This window comes from Vicugna pacos, chromosome 4 (genome assembly GCF_048564905.1).
Source record: "Vicugna pacos chromosome 4, VicPac4, whole genome shotgun sequence".
NCBI classification, from domain to species: domain Eukaryota; kingdom Metazoa; phylum Chordata; class Mammalia; order Artiodactyla; family Camelidae; genus Vicugna; species Vicugna pacos.
Genome location: NC_132990.1, coordinates 34,524,410 through 34,543,871, shown reverse-complemented (window position 1 = coordinate 34,543,871; position 19,462 = coordinate 34,524,410). Strand labels below are relative to the sequence as shown.

General features: G+C 45.3%; 1 protein-coding gene and 1 long non-coding RNA gene across 9 annotated transcripts in view; one reads left to right on the top strand and one right to left on the bottom strand.

Moving 5' to 3' along the window:
- The window catches only part of SMARCA2 (SWI/SNF related BAF chromatin remodeling complex subunit ATPase 2), a 160,286-nt gene extending 148,621 nt beyond the window's left edge, over positions 1-11,665 (top strand). For 7 of the 8 annotated variants that reach the window (XM_072959542.1, XM_072959544.1, XM_072959546.1 and 4 more), the window contains 3 exons: positions 1,892-2,024; positions 9,483-9,625; positions 10,784-11,665. In XM_072959542.1, the coding sequence (XP_072815643.1) occupies positions 1,892-2,024; positions 9,483-9,625; positions 10,784-10,819 (312 nt within the window). In that variant the 3' untranslated portion in view covers positions 10,820-11,665. Of the gene's footprint in view, positions 1-1,891; positions 2,038-9,482; positions 9,626-10,783 lie in introns of those variants that run through there. The other variant, XM_072959548.1, reaches the window with a different exon arrangement.
- The window catches only part of LOC140696044 (uncharacterized), an 84,748-nt gene that overhangs the window by 4,647 nt on the left and 60,639 nt on the right, over positions 1-19,462 (bottom strand). The gene's annotated exons all lie outside the window — the stretch shown is intronic.

The following is a 19,462-nucleotide window of genomic DNA, read 5'->3' as shown; positions in this document are numbered from 1 at the left end:
CCCGCCTGCCCACACTCACCGCCTCACACCTGAACTGGGGTGAGAAACGGCCTCCTGACTGACTAGCTTCCCTCCCAGGCCCTCCTGGGCACCGGTTTATCCTTCTCTAACCACCTTTTTATTCCTGTCAGTCTACTAACCACCAGGCTTTGAGTTCCCCCTGTACTATTTAACTCTAGAGTGAATTTAATCTCCACGGGCTGCTTTCTAAACCCAAACGCTAATGCTTCAGCCTCATTTCCTGCATAAACAGTTCATGGTCCAGTAAGACAGCTTCACTGACAGACACCTACTTCCCCAGATGCACATGTGGTTGTAGGAAAACAAGAGCCTTTACATCATCACGAGATACTAACATCTTGCATGACGCAGTCCCGTATCGTATGCAAGCTGTTGTCAATACTGCCTTTCCCAATGCATCTTTTTTATTCTTGCCTCCCACCTTTCTCACTTGCTCTCTTTTCCTAAAAAGTCCCTCTGCTTTCTCACCCCTGATGGAATCCTCCTCACCTTTAAGATCCAGCTCAACTCTAGTGTCTGTGGCAAATTCTACCCCAGTGGCCCCATCCCAGTGTATCATCTTCACCACTTGTTAAGTACGCAGTTCAGTAGTGTTAGGTATGTTTTCATTGATGTGCGACAGATCTCTAGAACGCTCGCATCGCATAAAACTGCAACTCTCATAACTCTGCTTAGTAACAACTCCTCTTTCTCCCTCCCCCTGCCAACCAGCATTCTACTGTCTGTTTCTGTGGGTTCACTCAATAGACAGCTCGTAGAAGTGAATCACACAGTATCTGTCTTTTTGTGAGTGGCTTATTTCACTTAGCATCCATGCGGTGTAGCTTGGGACAGGATCTCTTTCCTTCTTCAGGCTGGGTGGTGTTCCAGTGGAAATGGACATACCTCACTTTGTTAATCCATCCCTCTGTCGATGGCTATGGTTTGCGTCCACCTCTTGGCTACTGTGCATGGTGCTGCTGTAAACCATTTTCCGTTGCTTTGGATGCTTATCTAGAAGCGGGATGATTGAATCATACAGTATTTCTGTTTGTAGTTTTTTGAGAGAAAGGACCGTTTTTGAACTGTGCATTTCTCTCAGCAACTACACAGGGCTATGCTCAGATATGTGCAGACACTGAAGATAATGCACTGATTGCAAATAGTATTGGCTGGTACTGATAAACTCAGTAATGAAGAATAACCTCCCCTGCGTTAGGAGAATTGCATTTTTTTAGAAATGGAGGGTGGAGGAGGTATAGCTCAGCGGTAGGCAGAGTGCATGCCGGGTGTGCGCGGGGTCCTGGGTTCTATCTCTGACACCTCCACCAAAAGTAACAAATAGGTAAGCCTAATTACATCCCCCCCATAAAATAAAATAAAATATTAATTAATTAATTAAATTAATTAAAATAAAATAAAGTACTGGGGATTGAACCCAGGACCTTACGCATGCAAAGCCTGTCCTCTACTACTGAGCTATTCCCATCCCCTCCCCTAATTGCACTTTTTAAAAGGTTGCTTTACCCAACAGTATTTGCTAGAACACTTCAAATAAGAAATGTACTTTTAAAAATCCTCCTCTTGCTGTCAAAAATGAGAGGATGTCTTGTGGAAGGCCACCTTTCTCTCCCAAGTGTGTACATGTGCACATGCACAAACACACACACAGAAATTATTTCAACTGCATGTGGACTTTTTCCCATATGAACATGTAGGTAGATCTGAGTTTGGCATTTTCCCAAAGGCATAGATGCTAACATTGATGCGTCTATGGAAATTCACGTGAAATGAAACTGGTGTGCTGCGTAAGGAATAGAAGCGTGCTGGGATCGTGGGTCTTGGGCCCTTCACCTTGCCATTTTTAACAGGTGCCACTTTGACCCCTCAGATCTACGAAGACTCCATTGTCTTACAGTCAGTGTTTAAGAGCGCTCGGCAGAAAATTGCCAAAGAGGAAGAGAGTGAGGACGAAAGCAATGAAGAGGAGGAGGAGGAAGATGAAGAGGAGTCGGAGTCAGAGGGTAATGAGTCCAGGCATGTGGTTCCCCCACCTCGCTGCCGCCGGCCACCTGCACCGATGTTTCCACAGATAGTAACATAGCAGCCATTAGACACAGGCACATCTGAATGCCAGACCTTGGTCTTTCGTGTCCTTGCTGGGTAACCCCAGGCAGGGTACTTAACCCTGCTCAAGCTCAGTTTCCTCCTGTGGGAAACTGAGGTGCTAAAAACACATCCCAGCCATGCAGAGAGCTTAGCACATGGCCAGGCTCACAGCAGACACTGTACGCTGCCCTTGGAACACAGTGTAATAGACAGTTCCCTAGTAGTTTATAGTCCGCTACATAAAAAGTACAAATATGCTTCCAAGAGTTTTATTAGATTTGTTCCTAATTACATGCTCAGTGCAGACAACTTGGAAAATATTTTTTAAGAAAGGAAAAATCTGTATAATTCCATAACCCAGTATACACGGAATATTTCAAGAAGTCGTCTTCCAGTTTTATTTGCATGCATAAATGTTTTGTTTACAAAAGTACAAGTTTCCTTGCACGATTTTCTGTTAGGAACATCTTCCCACAACAGTGTTTTTTTTACAGCAGTGTGGATGAGCATCTATTAAAGAGTGAACCAAAATGCATTAATCTCACCCTATATAATGCTGTCCTGACGGTTCTTACCCATAAGTCATTGCACACATTTTTAAAAATGTCTGATGCCTACAAAATGCCACCCAGCACGGAGTTTCCTTGTCAGCCGTGCACATAGGTGTCTGTTTCCCACACCTGCATCAGCTCTCAGTGTTATTTTTATTTAGTGACTCAGCATTTTATTAACGTGACCTTTCCCGATTTCATAAGGTGCCTGCCTACCAACCCCGTCACAGACACAGGATTTGCCAGTAGCTGGTCTAACTCTGCAGGTTGCCTTTTCATTTTCTTGACAGTTTCTGTTGCTGCACACACGCTTTTTAAGCTGTGTGGTTTCAGGCCTGGTTCTGTTGTGAGAGAATTTTTGTGGACGGTGTAAGATAGTGGTCGAGTCTCAATCCTTAGCGTGTGGCTGTCCAGTCTCCGCAACACCATTATTATTGTATGCCCCATTGCAGTAGGATGACATTTGTGCCAAACTAGTCAATATAACAAACAGAAAACACGACTGGACTTGAGCAAGACCGACTAGTGTCTGCTGGGCCTGACTTCTATCATTTTTATCATAGAAAGGTATGCAGCACTCTGAGTGCAAGTACCTAGAAGTGAAATTTGACTTTCTTTCTTGAGGCACGTGGAACCCAGCATTCTCCCTGAGGTGAGGAGATGAAGGTGAGTTTGGGGAAACTAAGGCAGCAAGAAAGAGGCCATAGCTCAGTGGTAGACAGCATGGCTAGCATTGTAAGGAAAATTAAATGAATTAAAGCATGTTCATTTTAATTGTGGCACCAGCATCAAATAAAGGGAATATTAATTAATGTCTTTTAAAAAAATGAAATAATAAATGATTCTCACGTATTACTGGGGAAAAGATTAGCCAGCTGTTTTTGTAGTGAGTGAAATCCTGTCCAAAATACCTCTTCCTAAGGTTGCTCTGTTGTTGCAACAAACAAAGTGACCCTGTGCGCAACCTGAATGGCTGCTTGGGCTTAAAACAGGTGTCAGGCTGATGTCATTGACTCATGCCATTTGGTTTGCAGGTTGGTGGCATTTCTGTTTTAATCTTGATTCCTAGCACCACATGGGTCTGAGGCTATAAAAGAAAAACTATAAAAGAATGTCTTTACTCTTCAAGGTTATGGTATAGCCCATGCTTTTCCTGATTGCCAACTTGGTCTGGCCTTGGTGTCTCTGACCAGAGAAGCTCTGTGTTGTGACTCTCAGAGAAAGGTGCTGTCTGGAGCAGGAGGGCACTGTGAAGGCGTGAGCCTGTGTGGGGCTGGGCAACGTGCTCTGAGAGCACTGACAAGGCCTCTAGGCCTGGGCGGCTGCAGGGGCCTTGCCTGGGCATTGGCCTTGGGGAGAAACCGAGTACAGTGGATGCTTGCAGCTTTTACTGGGCAGGTGACTTAGGGAGGTATGTGTCAGAATAAAGATCGACTTTGTAAACTTGTAGAGTTTAGGAAGAAAGAGCAAAGGCGGGGATGAAAAACGGCGCTTAGCTGAGCAGCAGGAAAGCAGAGTCCTCCTTAGCGTGCCCTTAGCGCACAATCCTTATTTCTCTGGATGCCCCGGAGCGACTCGTAATTTAGCCTGACTTCTACGCATCTGGTTTTCAAGGAAAAGCTTTTGTCACGGCTGACCGTAAATTGAGAGGGTGGCTTTGAAGATGTTTTCTGAAGAGCAGAAACGTCTGCAGGTTATTTCCATAGCATCCCAGTGTGTTTGACAGCACTGAGTGGCCCTGTCCGTTCCTTCAGCAAGCAGTCGTGGAGCACCGGCTCTGTGCCCGATAGCGTGCCTGGGGCACAAGAAATACTCCTTGTCCTGAGAAAGCGCGCGAGGAGCACGGGCGCACTCCCCCAGCCCCGCCAGGTCAGACGCGGTCGGAACTTGGGGAAGGACTGAGGCAAAGACTGCACTTGTGGGAGTCTAGAAAGCACGTGTTCTAAGCAAACTAAAAGAGAAAGCGTTCGTCGTTCCTCCGCCTAAAGGTACAAGTGGCGCACAGGGCCCGGGCGCTCCCGCTGCCACGCTGCGGCAGTGAGGGCAGCCAGCACGTCACGGCACTCACCTTAGAAGGACGCGCCTCCGCCCTGCTGCCGTCCCAGTTGATGGGGTGGGACCTGTAGGAAGGAAAGGAAGCCTGAAAGTGCAAAGGTAACGGGAGCGCGGTGAGGCCGTGTGCTAGGCTGAGAGGGCCGTGGCAATGACACAGCGACCTCGGCCAGTCAGTGCCATGTGAGCTGTCCTGACAACCCCCAGTGTCACAGTGGCTTAGTGCGAGTCCAGCTTTTCCTTCACTTGCATAATAATGTCCCAAATGGGTTTTTCTTCATTGGTGGGTAGCTCTTCTCCTAGCCAGAGTTCAGGGATCCAGGTTCTTTTTATCCGGTGACTCTACCATCTTTGGTCTATGACTTCTCAGGTCTCAAGAATGTGAAGAACGTGTAGGAGATCGTTACGGGCTGTGCTGGAAGTTCACAGGCTACTGTTAGAGCGCGACACCTGGCCGCGCCCAGCCGCGAGGGGGGCTGGGAAACGCAGTCCCGCTGCATCTGTGCTCAAGAATAGGAGGCAATCACTTCGGTAACCAGCTAGTCCAGATGCCACACTGGGCTAGAGGTCGGGGTCGGCGCTGTTCCTGATGCCTAGTTGAGAACCGCAGGCCTCCCTGGTCATTCGGTCCCTACTGCCGTTTCTCCCGTGCCTTGCTGCCTGTAGCCTTGTTCGCGCTCACAGCCCCGTCTTATTTCATCAGAGTGCTTACTACTACCTGAGTGAGTGCCGCACGGGCGGCCCCTCCTCACTCAGCGCCCCGTGCATGAATGGCCCCCTGTGCCCTCAATGCATGGCTCAATGGAGGAAGTGGAAGCTGAGCTGGGTATTAAGTAGACTTTACCTTGGGAGTAAAGAGATCAGGAAAAGAAAGGCGGCAGACTAAAAGGAGGCAGAGATGAATGGATTGATCCATTTATGGAGCCGAGTTGCATCCATTCAACTGAGACTTGAGTGCTTGAAGGAGTTTCAGTTCTGGGGCTGCCTCCTCCATACCCCTGAAAGACTTTACACTCCAATAAAAGTTGGGGACTATCAGAATGTATAAGGAGAAATAAGACCTAACGATATACTGTCTATAAGAGGTGTGCTTTAAATGTAGAGACAGATGAGTTAAAAATGAGTTTCCCTTATAGACTGTGAAGGGGGTGGGGAAGGGGAGAAAGACACCACAGAGCATCCTGGCATGCTAGAGACTTTGAAAACAGAAGATCTCCGGTCTAGACATGGGTAAGCCGCTGCCCCCCGGCCCCTCATGCTGTACACCAGAAATTGAGACAACATTGTAAACTGTACTTCAACAAAAATGTATGTAAATAAGTAAAATTAGTTTTCCTGAGTATCGAATTCTATATTGAGAGTTATTTTCTTTGAGCCACTTTTGCCTGCTGGCTTCCATTGGTCCTGCTGCATAATCAGTTGATCATCTAAAGCATATTCCTTTGAAAGCCACAAGTCTGCTCTGTCTGCCACTTTGGCCTTGGTTTTTTGTACCATCACTATGCTAGGGCTCAAGATAGCTTACCACCTAGTGTTTTTTGTGTTTTGGTGGATCTTGTTTGTGGGTTTTGGTTCTGTTCTCCTAGTCATTTTGTTTTCAGGCGGTGATGATGAGATACTGTAGACATTATCTTCCATCACAGTTTTCCCAGACTGTCTGTGTCCTCACTCTTGAGCGATAGTTTAGCAGGGTTTAGAAACCTGCATTGTTAGTTTATTGTCTCCTGTGTCTATTCTTGCTGATCAAAAAGTGTGCTCACAGTCTAAACGTTGTATCTTTGCCAAACGGAAAGATGAAATGTTAAAAGCCATCAGGGAGCCTTTTCCCTCTATATGTGAAGTACAGGGTGTGTTTGCAAGGTGGCGTGGTCCTGGTGGAGGGCGTCGTCTGCGGACAAGTGTAGTGGGAAAGGTCTGCTGGAACAAATCAGGCGCTTCGAAAGGCAGGTTCATGAGTCTGCACTGGAACAGTTCCATTTATCATGGATGTGTTATTACATGCCCAATTTAAGTAGGATCAAATGTCTGCCAAAGTAGTAAACATATAAACGAAAAAACTGGATTTGAGTTTACCAAGAATGACTAGCGTCTGCTGGGCCTGATTTTTATCATTCATCTACATGGCTCAGTGCAATGAACTCATGTCAGAGTGAGAGCCACGCTTCCAAATTAATGGATGTCGTTCAACGACATTTAAGTTACATGGAAAAGTGGTCTGTGTGAAGGATGTCCCTGAAATGAAGTGGGTTTTTTTAAAGCGGCTTGCAGTAACTTTATGATGAGTGATAAGCCTTAAACTCAAGGGGGAAGAGGTAAAATAAGTGTGTTACTATCGGGCATACCTCTGCACCCATGGGCGGAAGTACCACCTCAAAACCTAGCAGATGGCTGTTCTGGTCTATGTGGCATTATGGCAAGGCAAACGGTGGACAGAATTATGCATTCACCAACCGTCTACCTCTGGTTATTGTGACTGAGCAAAAGGATGGGTGAGATGTAACTTTTGATGCTAAGAGTGAATCAGTGTCCATCAAGTCCAGAGAAGTCTGTTGGGGAGGTCAGGCCCGTAAGTTAATTGAGACCTTTTGGGAAAGTTCATACAGATAGACAGCAACTTAGGAAGGTATGTAGGACTTACTGCACTCACGTAAAGATGAAATTTGCTTTCTGCTTCCAGCAAAAACTCTCCTCTGTCCTTCCCTGGGGCTTGAACCCAGGACCTCCTGCTTGCTAGCCCTGCTCTCTGCCCCGGAGCTACAGGCTTTCGCTAGCTACCTCAGTTTCCCCAAGTCAAGTCAGGTGTATCTCCCCCAGCTGAGGGAGGATGCTGGGTCCCTGGTTCCTCAGCTGCAACCCAGGCTAAGGCACCAGGGATTCAGCATCATTCATCAGTCGAGGAGATAAAGGTGAGTGAGGGGAAACTCAGGTAGCTAGCGAGAGGCTGTAGGTTAGAGGTAGAGAGCTAGGGCTAGCAAGCAGGAGGTTGTAGGTTCAAGACGAGGCAGAGAGGCAGAGAGGCAGAGAGGCAGAGAGGCAGAGAGGCAGAGAGGCAGAGAGGCAGAGAGGCAGAGAGGCAGAGAGGCAGAGAGGCAGAGAGGCAGAGAGGCAGAGAGGCAGAGAGGCAGAGAGGCAGAGAGGCAGAGAGGCAGAGAGGCAGAGAGGCAGAGAGGCAGAGAGGCAGAGAGGCAGAGAGGCAGAGAGGCAGAGAGGCAGAGAGGCAGAGAGGCAGAGAGGCAGAGAGGCAGAGAGGCAGAGAGGCAGAGAGGCAGAGAGGCAGAGAGGCAGAGAGGCAGAGAGGCAGAGAGGCAGAGAGGCAGAGAGGCAGAGAGGCAGAGAGGCAGAGAGGCAGAGAGGCAGAGAGGCAGAGAGGCAGAGAGGCAGAGAGGCAGAGAGGCAGAGAGGCAGAGAGGCAGAGAGGCAGAGAGGCAGAGAGGCAGAGAGGCAGAGAGGCAGAGAGGCAGAGAGGCAGAGAGGCAGAGAGGCAGAGAGGCAGAGAGGCAGAGAGGCAGAGAGGCAGAGAGGCAGAGAGGCAGAGAGGCAGAGAGGCAGAGAGGCAGAGAGGCAGAGAGGCAGAGAGGCAGAGAGGCAGAGAGGCAGAGAGGCAGAGAGGCAGAGAGGCAGAGAGGCAGAGAGGCAGAGAGGCAGAGAGGCAGAGAGGCAGAGAGGCAGAGAGGCAGAGAGGCAGAGAGGCAGAGAGGCAGAGAGGCAGAGAGGCAGAGAGGCAGAGAGGCAGAGAGGCAGAGAGGCAGAGAGGCAGAGAGGCAGAGAGGCAGAGAGGCAGAGAGGCAGAGAGGCAGAGAGGCAGAGAGGCAGAGAGGCAGAGAGGCAGAGAGGCAGAGAGGCAGAGAGGCAGAGAGGCAGAGAGGCAGAGAGGCAGAGAGGCAGAGAGGCAGAGAGGCAGAGAGGCAGAGAGGCAGAGAGGCAGAGAGGCAGAGAGGCAGAGAGGCAGAGAGGCAGAGAGGCAGAGAGGCAGAGAGGCAGAGAGGCAGAGAGGCAGAGAGGCAGAGAGGCAGAGGTTTTGCTCCCTTCTTTCCTTCCTTCCCTCCTCTCTCTCCTCCCCGATTTGCACTATGGGTGTATACATTTGTTGCTTTTCTTTTTCAGGGGCAGTGTTCAGGTTTATGTATGAACGGAGGTAGTGGGGAGTGAACCCAGGCCCTCGGGCGTGCTAAGCATGCGCTCTCCCACCAAGCTATACCTTCCCACCCTGGACATACATTTCCTTCTGGAGAAAATCACCAGATAAAAAACAGTAGGGGGAGAAAGTAGAGATGGGGAAAGAAAGCTTTCAAATTCATTTGTTTCCATTTTCTATTTTGTACCTTTCTTTGTTGCTAAAAATATTATTGAAATATTATTCAACTATTTGAGTTTTCTTTGTAGGTCAACTGGAGTTATCTTTACACTAAAATCACTGGCTTTTGTTTTAATCCTTTACACTTTATCCTCCCTACCCTGGTTTGGAGGGGCCCCGTTTACCCAGTAAGCGACAGGGAGAGGCCCCAGGCCAGCTTCTGTCTGTGGGACCACGTTCCTTCTTGTCACCTCTTTAGGGTGAGTGTGCACCTTCCTATGCAGACTGAGCCGTGTCTGCGCGGGAAAGGGGGGGCGAAGGCCACCTAGGGCGCACGGCGGAGAGCAGGTACACAGCGCGCGCGTTCCGGGCGCCCGAGGCGCTGGCGCTGTCACCTGCAGGTAGGCCATCATTTCACTTACGGGGAAAAGGCTGCCCTGTGATTCTTCATTGCTGTGTGTTTTGGTTTGTTGTAGCAAAATCTGTTAAAGTGAAAATCAAGCTTAATAAAAAAGACGAGAAAGGACGGGACAAAGGAAAAGGCAAGAAAAGGCCAAATCGAGGAAAAGCCAAGCCCGTAGTGAGCGACTTCGACAGCGACGAGGAGCAGGATGAGAACGTAAGTGGCCGCCTGGCCCAGCCCGCTGCCTTGTTCCCCAGGAAGGAAAGGCGCCTCCGCAGTGAGGGAGGCGAGCTGCGCCGCTGACTTAGAGCAAAGAGTACGGGCTTTGCTTGCTGCCTTTTTAGCAGCCTTCCAAAATGAGAACCTACGAAGTCAAGCTCCCTTTTCCCCTTCCTTGTCTTCTTAGTGCCTACTGGCAAATGGTTTTCTCCATGACCCGTTAATATTTTATATCCATAACACCGAGCATGGCGCCTAGCACACAGCAGTACAGAGAGGAAATGATGATTTGATGGAAAACTGAGAAAACATGTTATCATGTCAGTCTTTGGTTTGAGTTGCTACTCACAGTGACATGCAGGAAACCCAGATGAATTAGCTGCTGTTTTTAATATTTAAAAAATTCAGGGAGCCTTTGCAGAGCCAGGCCCAGAAATAAGTTCCTCCGTATATGGCACCACCTTCATTCAGTCCTTACATTAGTGTCATAAGACGGATGTCACGCTCAGCGTATCACAGAGACCAGCGCCTAGGCGATGCGTGTTCTGCTGCAGGTCGTGTAAATCGGTAGCCCACGCTGAATCCCGAGCCCCAGGGCCTAAGTCCGGCCGGGGCGCCGGGCCCGACTCTGGGCAGCAGGGTAGCCGCGCTGGCTCGTGCTTCTAATACCCTGCCTTTTCAGGTGCCCTCTGTGTCTACACCCACTCCCCTTTTTATTTCTGGAAACTTCATTTTCCATGCTCGCATGGATGCTGGTCTGATTTCCTTTCGATACACTGCCCTTTGGGTCTGATGAGAAGGATTCAGAATTCTTATTCCGCCCCACCCAGCCCTTGACACAGCAATTTACAATACATTGACAATCCTCTGTTTCAAGTACACTCAGCGGGGCTGGAAATCGCGTGCACGGCACCTTTTCTCCCGTGAACACAGTACTGAAAACAGAAGTCACCAGCCATGAGCTGACCGGCAGGGGAGGCGGGCGTCGCTTGGCGGTTTCTGAGGAGGCGCCCCGCTTTTCAGGACTGGGGCTGCCGATGCCCCTTACCGGGAGGGTTCGGGCTCCTGTCGTTGCTTTTCTGCGTTGCCTCTGGTTCACTGTCCCCCTCTTCTGGCATGTAACTTAACTCCGTTTTATCTCATTTTTACTTTCAGGAACAGTCAGAAGCCAGCGGGACCGACGATGAGTGACCAGTGCGGACAGTCTTCTCTTGGTAAAACTGAGTACCTTCCTCCCCCTTCTCGTCCCTACCCAGTGAGTTCCTTTGTCACATGGGCACGGGGTCGTTCCTATATCATCCTCATCTATAAACTAGCTTTAGGGTAGTGCCAAACATATGATATCATGGTGTAAAAACACACACACACACACACACACACACAATCTTTGTAACATATTGTGACCAAATGGGCCTCAAAGATTCAAAGATTAAAACAAACAAGCTTTTGATGGAAGATACGTGGGCGGACAGTATATTTCTACGGGTGGGGCTGATTTGGTAACAGTTTCATTGTGCCTGGTTTTATCACCCATTCAGATAAGAAGAGTTTTGTCTTTTTGTAGCACTGATAACCAGGAGAAGCCATTAAAAGCCACTGGTTATTTTATTTTTCATCAGGCAATTTTCAAGGTTTTTATTTGGTCGGTATTTTTTTTTTTACACTGTGGTACATATAAGCAACTTTAATAGGTGATAAATGTACAGTAGTTAGACTTCACCTACATAGGCATTTTTCCATTTTATGCTCTATGATCTAAAAAAAATGCTTTTTTGAATTGTATAAGATTTAAGTCTACTGTAAACATTGCTTAATTTTTTTGCTCTTGATTTAAAAAAAAAGTTTTGTTGAAATCGCTATTGAATATTGCAATCTATATAGTGTAATGGATGGCTTCTTTTGTCGACCTGATCTCCTGTGTTACCAACGTGTATCGTCTCCTTCTCCCTAAAGTGTACTTAATCTTTGCTTTCTTTGCACAATGTCTTTGGTTGCAAGTCATAAGCCTGAGGCAAATAAAATTCCAGTAATTTCCAAGACTGTGGTGTTGGTGCTTTCCTAATAAAGAGATAACTTAGCCTGACGAACATTGCCTCTTGTTCTTGAGTTCTAAGGGATTGAAGTCCTGGTGCCCGAGTAACAGTCTCCTGCAGAGGCCTGGGCAAGCTCCTGCTGCAGAACACTTAGCGGGGAAAAAAGTTTTTAAAGGCTGAGAGAATCCCCTGAAGTGAACCAGGTGTGTCACAAGAGAGAGGAGTCTGTTGCTTCTGTGACTTTAAACTTAAATAACAGGAGAGATGTTGCCATGGACCCAGCCACACTGAGCCTCTGGCTCAACCTTTTCTAGTGGGTTCAGTTCCATTTATTTGCCAGAAAAGCTGCAGGCACACCTCAGAGACACTGCAGGTTCTGTCCTGGACCACCGCGTACAGCGAGCATCACAGCAGAGTGAGCCACATGACTTTTCTGGTCTCCTGGTGCAGACAGAGTTAGGCTTACACTTTACTGTAGTCTCTTGAGTGTGCAATAGCTTTATGTCTAAAGAAACAATCTCCACACCTCCATTAGAACAGACCTTATTGTGGACAGGAGAAAAGCTAACCACGAGCTGAGCCTTTAGCAAACCGTGGTAGTAACACAGACCACAGATCACCAAGACAGACACAGTAATGGAAAAGTCTGAACTATTGCAGAGATCACCAGAACGTGACACGGAAACATGAAGTGAGCAAACTGGAATGTGGTGCGGATGGACCTGCTCGACGCAGGGCTGCCACAAACCTTCAGTTTGTGGGAAGCACGGTATCTACAAAGCACACTAGAGCAGTGTGCAGTAAAATGAGCTATGCCTGTGTAGGGTACCACAGATTTACACTGTAATTTAGTATGTAATTAATCTATATTCACAATGATTTAGAAAGATTTCAAAAGTGCTCTGTGGAAGGACTAGGTCAATGAACATTCATATATCCTCCAAGACCCAACAGTGATTAACCTTCCCCGCTCCACCTCTTTTTTAACCAAACCATCTGAAAGTCAGTCAGTCACAACCAGCAAAAGTCTTTACCCTCTAAATGCTTCAGCATACATCTAAGAATAAAGGCAGCTCCTGGCCGACCACAATCCTACTTTCATACCAAAGAGAGTCAACAGTCGTTCCCTAGTACCTCATACACAGTCCACAGTCACACTTCCCTAGTTGTCCTGAAACTGTCTTGCATTTGTTTGTTTTTAAAAGTTTTCAGAGAAGGCTAGCCAAAGCGTGGCACGTTCTTTCTTACAGAACTAACGATGACGAGGGCCCACGTGGAAGAATTTCCTCTTACCTCTGACGGGTTGCTGGAAACTCCATTCCTTAGAATTGTCTAAGGAGAACGCCAGGATTCTTGCCTTCACAATACGAGGAGTTGCCAAAGCATCTCTCTTGGGGTCTTGAAGGAAACTGGACCCACACAAAATGCAGTCCTGAGAAACTTTCGTCCCTCTAAATGTCCACGCATGTCTGAATTCCAGTCAGTCTGACTCAGCGTGTGCTGAGTCTCCCTGCTTGGTTTGCTTAGTTTGCTGACCAGCATAGGACTGCAGACTCCCATGAAAAGGTCAGACCACATTCGCTTTTCTTATTGAGATGATTTGATATCAGTTCAAAGACACAGGCTTATGTTCTCCTAGGGCAGTCCACCCAGGCAATACAAATAAAACCAAAAATAAACAAGTGGGACCTAATTAAACTTACAACCATAAGCAAAACAAAAAGACAACCTACAGATTGGGAGAAATTATTTGCCAAAGATGACACAGACAAAGGCCTAACTTCCAGAATATATAAACAGCTACTACAAATTAATAAGAAAAAAATGCAATCCACAAATGGGCAGAAGACCTAAACAAGCAATTCTCCAATAAAGACATACAAATAGCCAATAAGCACATGAAAAAATGCTCAATATCGCTAATTATCAAAGAAATGCAAATCAAAACTATGAAGAGGTATCACCTCACCTCACACCAGTCAGAACGGCCATCATTCAAAAGTGCACAAATGTGCACACCCTGGAGAGGGTGAGGAGAAAAGGGAACCCTCCTACACTGCTGGTGGGAGTGCAGTTTGGTGCAGCCACTATGGAAAACAGTATGGGGATTCCTCAAAAACCTGAAAATAGACTTATCGTATGATCCAGCAATCCCACTCCTGGGCATGTATCCACAGGGAACTTTAATTCAAAAAGATGCATGCACCCCAGTGTTCACAGCAGCACTATTTACAATAGCCAAGGCAAGGAAACAGCCTAAATGTCCATCGACAGATGATGACTAGATAAAGAAGTTGTGGTATATTTATACAACAGAATACTACTCACCTGTAAAAAAGAATAAAATAATGCTATTTGTAGCAACATAGAAGGACCTGGAGATCATCATTCTAAGTGAAGCCAGAAGGAGAAAGAAAAATACCATATGATATCACTCAGATGTGGAATCTAAAAAGAAAGATGAAGGAAGACAGAAATGAATTTATTTATAAAACAGAAACAGACTCACACAGTAAACAAACTTACAGTTACCAGAGGGGAAAGCGGGTAGGAAGGTATAAATTGAGAGCCTGAGATTTGCAAATATTAACTACTGTGTGTAAAACAGATACACAAGAAGTTTCTTCTGTATAGCACAGGGAACTATATTCCATATCTTAGAGTAACCTATAATGAAAAAGAATATGAAAACAAACACATGTATGTGTATGTGTGACTGAAACAGGATGCTGTACAGCAGAAACTGACACACTGTAAACTAATTATACTTCAATTAAAAAAAATACACAGTCTTCTTTCACGGCTTCTGTTTCTGTATTTCCTAGACTTCAGGTGCTCCTTGGAATCTCTTCTCAGCCTTAGGGGCATTGCTCTTCTGAAGCCGTCCAAACCACTGTCTTTCTGCTGTAGGATTTCTAGTGTGTGAAGAATGCTCTCTAGCTTCTCTTCTGCTGCCTTCGGTGTGCTGTTCTCCCGAGCTAAAGTAGACGGGAGTCAGGAAGGAGGCTGGTACAGCAGCGATGAGCTGGCACGGAGGGTGATGCTGGGTGAGCGAGGCTGGGCTCCGGCACCCGCGTGCCTGCCTGTTTTCACCCTGGTCCTCGCAGCCACCTTGTGCAGCCGCCTTGTGCAGCTCCCACCACTGGGAGGCTTAGTTCTTCCCAAGAGCAAGTTTTCGACCAACTGAAGAAGGAAGCTAAGAGTATTTGGCAATAGAATTCTTAAATTACAAAAACTGGGTAAGGAAAATGGAAAGATATACCATGCTCTTGGATTGGAAGAATCAATATTGTTAAAATGGTCAAACTGCCCAAGGCAATCTACAGATTTAATGCAATCCCTATCCAATTACTCAGGACATATTTCACAGAACTAGAACAAATCATAATAAAATTTATATGGAACCATCAAAGACCTAGAATTGCCAAAGCATTACTGAAGACAAAGAAAGAGGCTGGAGGAATAACTCTCCCAGACTTTAGACAGTACTATAGAGCCACAATCATCAAGACAGCATGGTATTGGTACAAAAACAGACATATGGACCAATGGAACAGAATAGAGAGCCCAGAAATGAACCCACAAACTTTTGGTCAACTCATCTTCCACAAAGGAGGCAAGAATATACAATGGAATAAACACAGTCTCTTCAGCAAATGGTGTTGGGAAAACTGGACAGCAGCATGTAAAGCAATGAAGCTAGAACACTCCCTTACACCCTATACAAAAATCAACTCAAAGTGGATAAAAGACTTAAGCATAAGACAAGATACAATAAACCTCCTAGAGGAAAACATAGGCAAAACATTATCTGACATACATTTCAAAAATTTTCTCCTAGAAGAAATAAAAGCAAGAATAAACAAATGGGACCTAATGAAACTTACAAGCTTCTGCAGAGCAAAGGAAACCAGAAGTAAAACAAGAAGACAACCTACGGAATGGGAGAAAATTTTTGCAAGTGAAACCGACAAAGGCTTGATCTCCAGAATATATAAGCAGCTCATATGACTCATTAAGAAAAAAACAAACAACCCAATCCAAAAATGGGCAGAAGACCTAAACAAGCAATTCTCCAAGACATACAAATGATCAAAAGGCATATGAAAAAATGCTCAGTATCACTAATTATCAGAGAAATGCAAATCAAAACTACAATGAGGTATCACCTCACACCAGTCAGAATGGCCGTCATTCAAAAATCCACAAATGACAAATGCTGGAGAGGCTGTGGAGAAAGGGGAACCCTCCTTCACTGCTGGTGGGAATGCAGTTTGGTGCAGCCACTATGGAAAACAGTGTGGAGATTCCTCAAAAGACTAGGAATAGACTTACCATATGACCCAGGAATCCCACTCCTGGGCTTGTATCCAGAAGGAACCCTACCTCAAAAAGACACCTGCACCCCAATGTTCATAGCAGCACTATTTACAATAGCTAAGACATGGAAACAGCCTAAATGTCCATCAACAGGTGACTGGATAAAGAAGAAGTGGTATATTTATACAATGGAATACTACTCAGCCATAGAAACTGACAACATAATGCCATTTGCAGCAACATGGATGCTCCTGGAGAATGTCATTCTAAGTAAGTCAGAAAGAGAAAGAAAAATACCATATGAGATCGCTCATATGTAGAATCTAAAAAACAGTAGAATAGATAAGATTATACTGTATAGCACAGGGAAATACACACAAAATGTTATGATAACTCACAGAGAAAAAAATGTGACAATGAATGTGTGTATGTCCATGAATGATTAAAAAATTGTGCTGAACACTGGAATTTGACACAATATTGTAAAATGATTATAAATCAATAAAAAATGTTAAAAAAATAAATAAAATAAAATTATGAAAAAAACGGGTAAGGAAGGCAGAGTTCTTATTCCCTTTTTACAGATAAGGATAATGCATGTAAGAGACTGAACAGCTGTGGCCAGTGCACCAAAGCAGAATTCAAAAGGAAGATTTGTTTGCCTCCAAAGTCCACACCTGATGCAGCTTCCCAGCCTCGCCAGTGGGTGAGGCCTGGACCTGATCTTATTGATAAGCCCCAGGCACCCATTTGCTTGGCCCCTGCTGACATTACCAGGCTTATAAATGAGTCTTGGCATAGGTCTGTGGTGTCTGTGGCTGGGAATGGAACGTTCCTTGAAGATCCAGTTTTCCTGCCTGGGCCCTTCTGCTACCCTGGGTCTTCCTTCTTAGTGACAAGGATCTGTCCTTTGCACCCCAGCTGCAAGTAGACCCTAAAGGCTACTGAGATCCGACTGACTTGGAGATGCCCTCCAGCTGGTTCTAACGCACACTCGAGATGAAGAAGCATCGCTAAAGCCATCGGATTCTCTCCATTATTTCATTCCTGGAGAACAGCAGGAGGCCACGTTCATCCTGATGTTGACTCGGATCACTAGTGCAGGCATACACACCCATCACACCATTATCAGTCCAGTAAAACCAACATAAGTGGGAACAACTGAAAAGCCTGAGTACTTTTACTCTCTCTGGCACAGCTTTCCTGTCACAGATGTTACCAGGAAGCAAGCTTCATTTGTGCTTGACTTGAACCTCCTTCAGACTGATAAGGTACAATATTTGGGGGACGCATTTTTGGTCTGTTTAGCAGAAGGGCAGAGACACAGTCTCCTCTTAGGAGTTAATGTAGTTCCCATGAGAAGTTTGTATTAACAGCCAATCTCACTATACAGATACCTTAGAACAACGGCCTAGTGTGTTCCTCTTCCTAAAATTTACTAAGAGCTGCAGCAAACCAGACAAAGTAAAATTTCTGTCCTTCATATCTACTGTCATATAGTGTATGACTCTCAGGGTTTTGATCTCTGCTGTACTTGGGGAGAGATCATCAAAACTGGAGTGCAGAGTGAGAAACAAGGGCTGACAGGTCTAGAAATGCTAGATCTATGTCCAGGGCAGCTGCATTCGTCGTTCGTGTGGTTTAGGACACTGACCATTAACAGACAGTGGAAGTGACACGTTCCAAATGACTGAGCTCTTTATGCAAGAAGGTATCCAGATTCTGCATCAAGTTTCAGTAAGGATTTTTCAAAGGGGTTTTCCAACTTAAATAAAACAAAGTCAAGACTACAGGGAGACCAGTTTCCTGTTTACAAACGCTTTTTAAAAACATGCATACTAGAAAGAGGCATCTTTGTGAACCCAAGGGCTGTTATGAAGCACTAATTGTGGGATTGCAAACCTCAAAGAGAACAGACTCATGGTCCCTTAAGCAAATATACACAGTTTTGATTCTCTTGTAAAAACTTTAATTAAATTCCTCTTCCAGGATTATAAAATGGACACGTGTCCACCACAACCAGTGAAATAATGCAAAGAAAATTAATTAAGAATTCACCCCTACCAGGCAATCAGCTTTAAGAGCCTGATGTGGTTACTCCTGCCTGTTTCTTCCTGCTCACAGGAAGAGCACACAGAAGCGTACACCCTGTCAGATGCCGGCTCCCGGGCTCTCACCAGTGTAACCTGTGAACGGGAGGAAGCTGAATCTGTTGCTCGCTATGGTAAAGGAGACCACCACCTTGACGGAGCTTTGGTAGTTTATTTGAGAAAGAAAGTCAAAGATGGATTTTATTGAAATTTGATTCAAAGTGTCTTTCAATGTGGGAATTTGACTAGGGCTCGGCAAAGATTATGATAGAATAGTCCAGGATTGGTAGAAGTAGTAAGGCAAGGATTTTGAAAGGGGGATCAAAGAGTCCTAGGGTGTAACTATCAATTTTGGTGCTTCCTAGTGAAGAGTTGACGTTTCACAGAAAGTTCATACAATGAACAACAGTTATTTGCCGGGCAAGACTCTTCTGGAATAATTAAGTTGTGCTAATGATGACAATGGAATTGCAAAGTCACATTAATGTAGATAGTAAGCTGTAGTGGGGGACTAAATAATTAGATGTTTCTTTGTAAGTACCATACTATTCTCTGCAACTTGCCTCATTTTCCTCCAAGTCAGAAGAAATTAAACACATTTGAAAATATTTTCTATATCTGGAGGGAACTCTAATTCAAAAAGATACACACACCACAATGTTCACAGCAGCACTATATACAATAGCCAAGACATGGAAACAACCTAAATGTCCATTGACAGATGACTGGATAAAGAAGTGGTGGTATATTTATACAATGGAATACTACTCACCTGTAAAAAAAAATAAAATAATGCCATATGCAGCAACATAGATGGACCTGGAAATCATCATTCTAAGTGAAGTAAGCCAGAAGGAGAAATAAAAATACCATATGATATCACTCAGATGTGGAAATAAAAAAAAAAAAGAACAAACGAACTTATTTACAAAACAGAAACAGACTCACAGACACAGAAAACAACCTTATAGTTACAGGGGTTGGGGGAGGGAGCAGGAAAAGATATATTGGAGTTCGAGATTCACAGATACTAATATATATAAAATAGATAAACAACAAGTTCATACTGTATAGCACAAGGAACTATATTTAATATCTTGTAGAAACTTAGGGTGAAAAATATGAAAATGAATATATGTATGTTCATGTGTGACTGAGGTATTATGCTGTACACCAGAAACTGACACACACAACGTTGTCAACTATACTTCAATAAAAATATACACACACATTTTTTTTCAACTCTACAATGCTGTGAAATTGATATGCATTCAGTAAAAAGCACACTTCAAATTTTATCTTTTCCTGCACTAGTGATGTGTGGTGTGATTCTCTCGTGATTCTGGTCAGCGAGTGGCACCTCCGACCCCATCATGAGGGTGAACAATCCA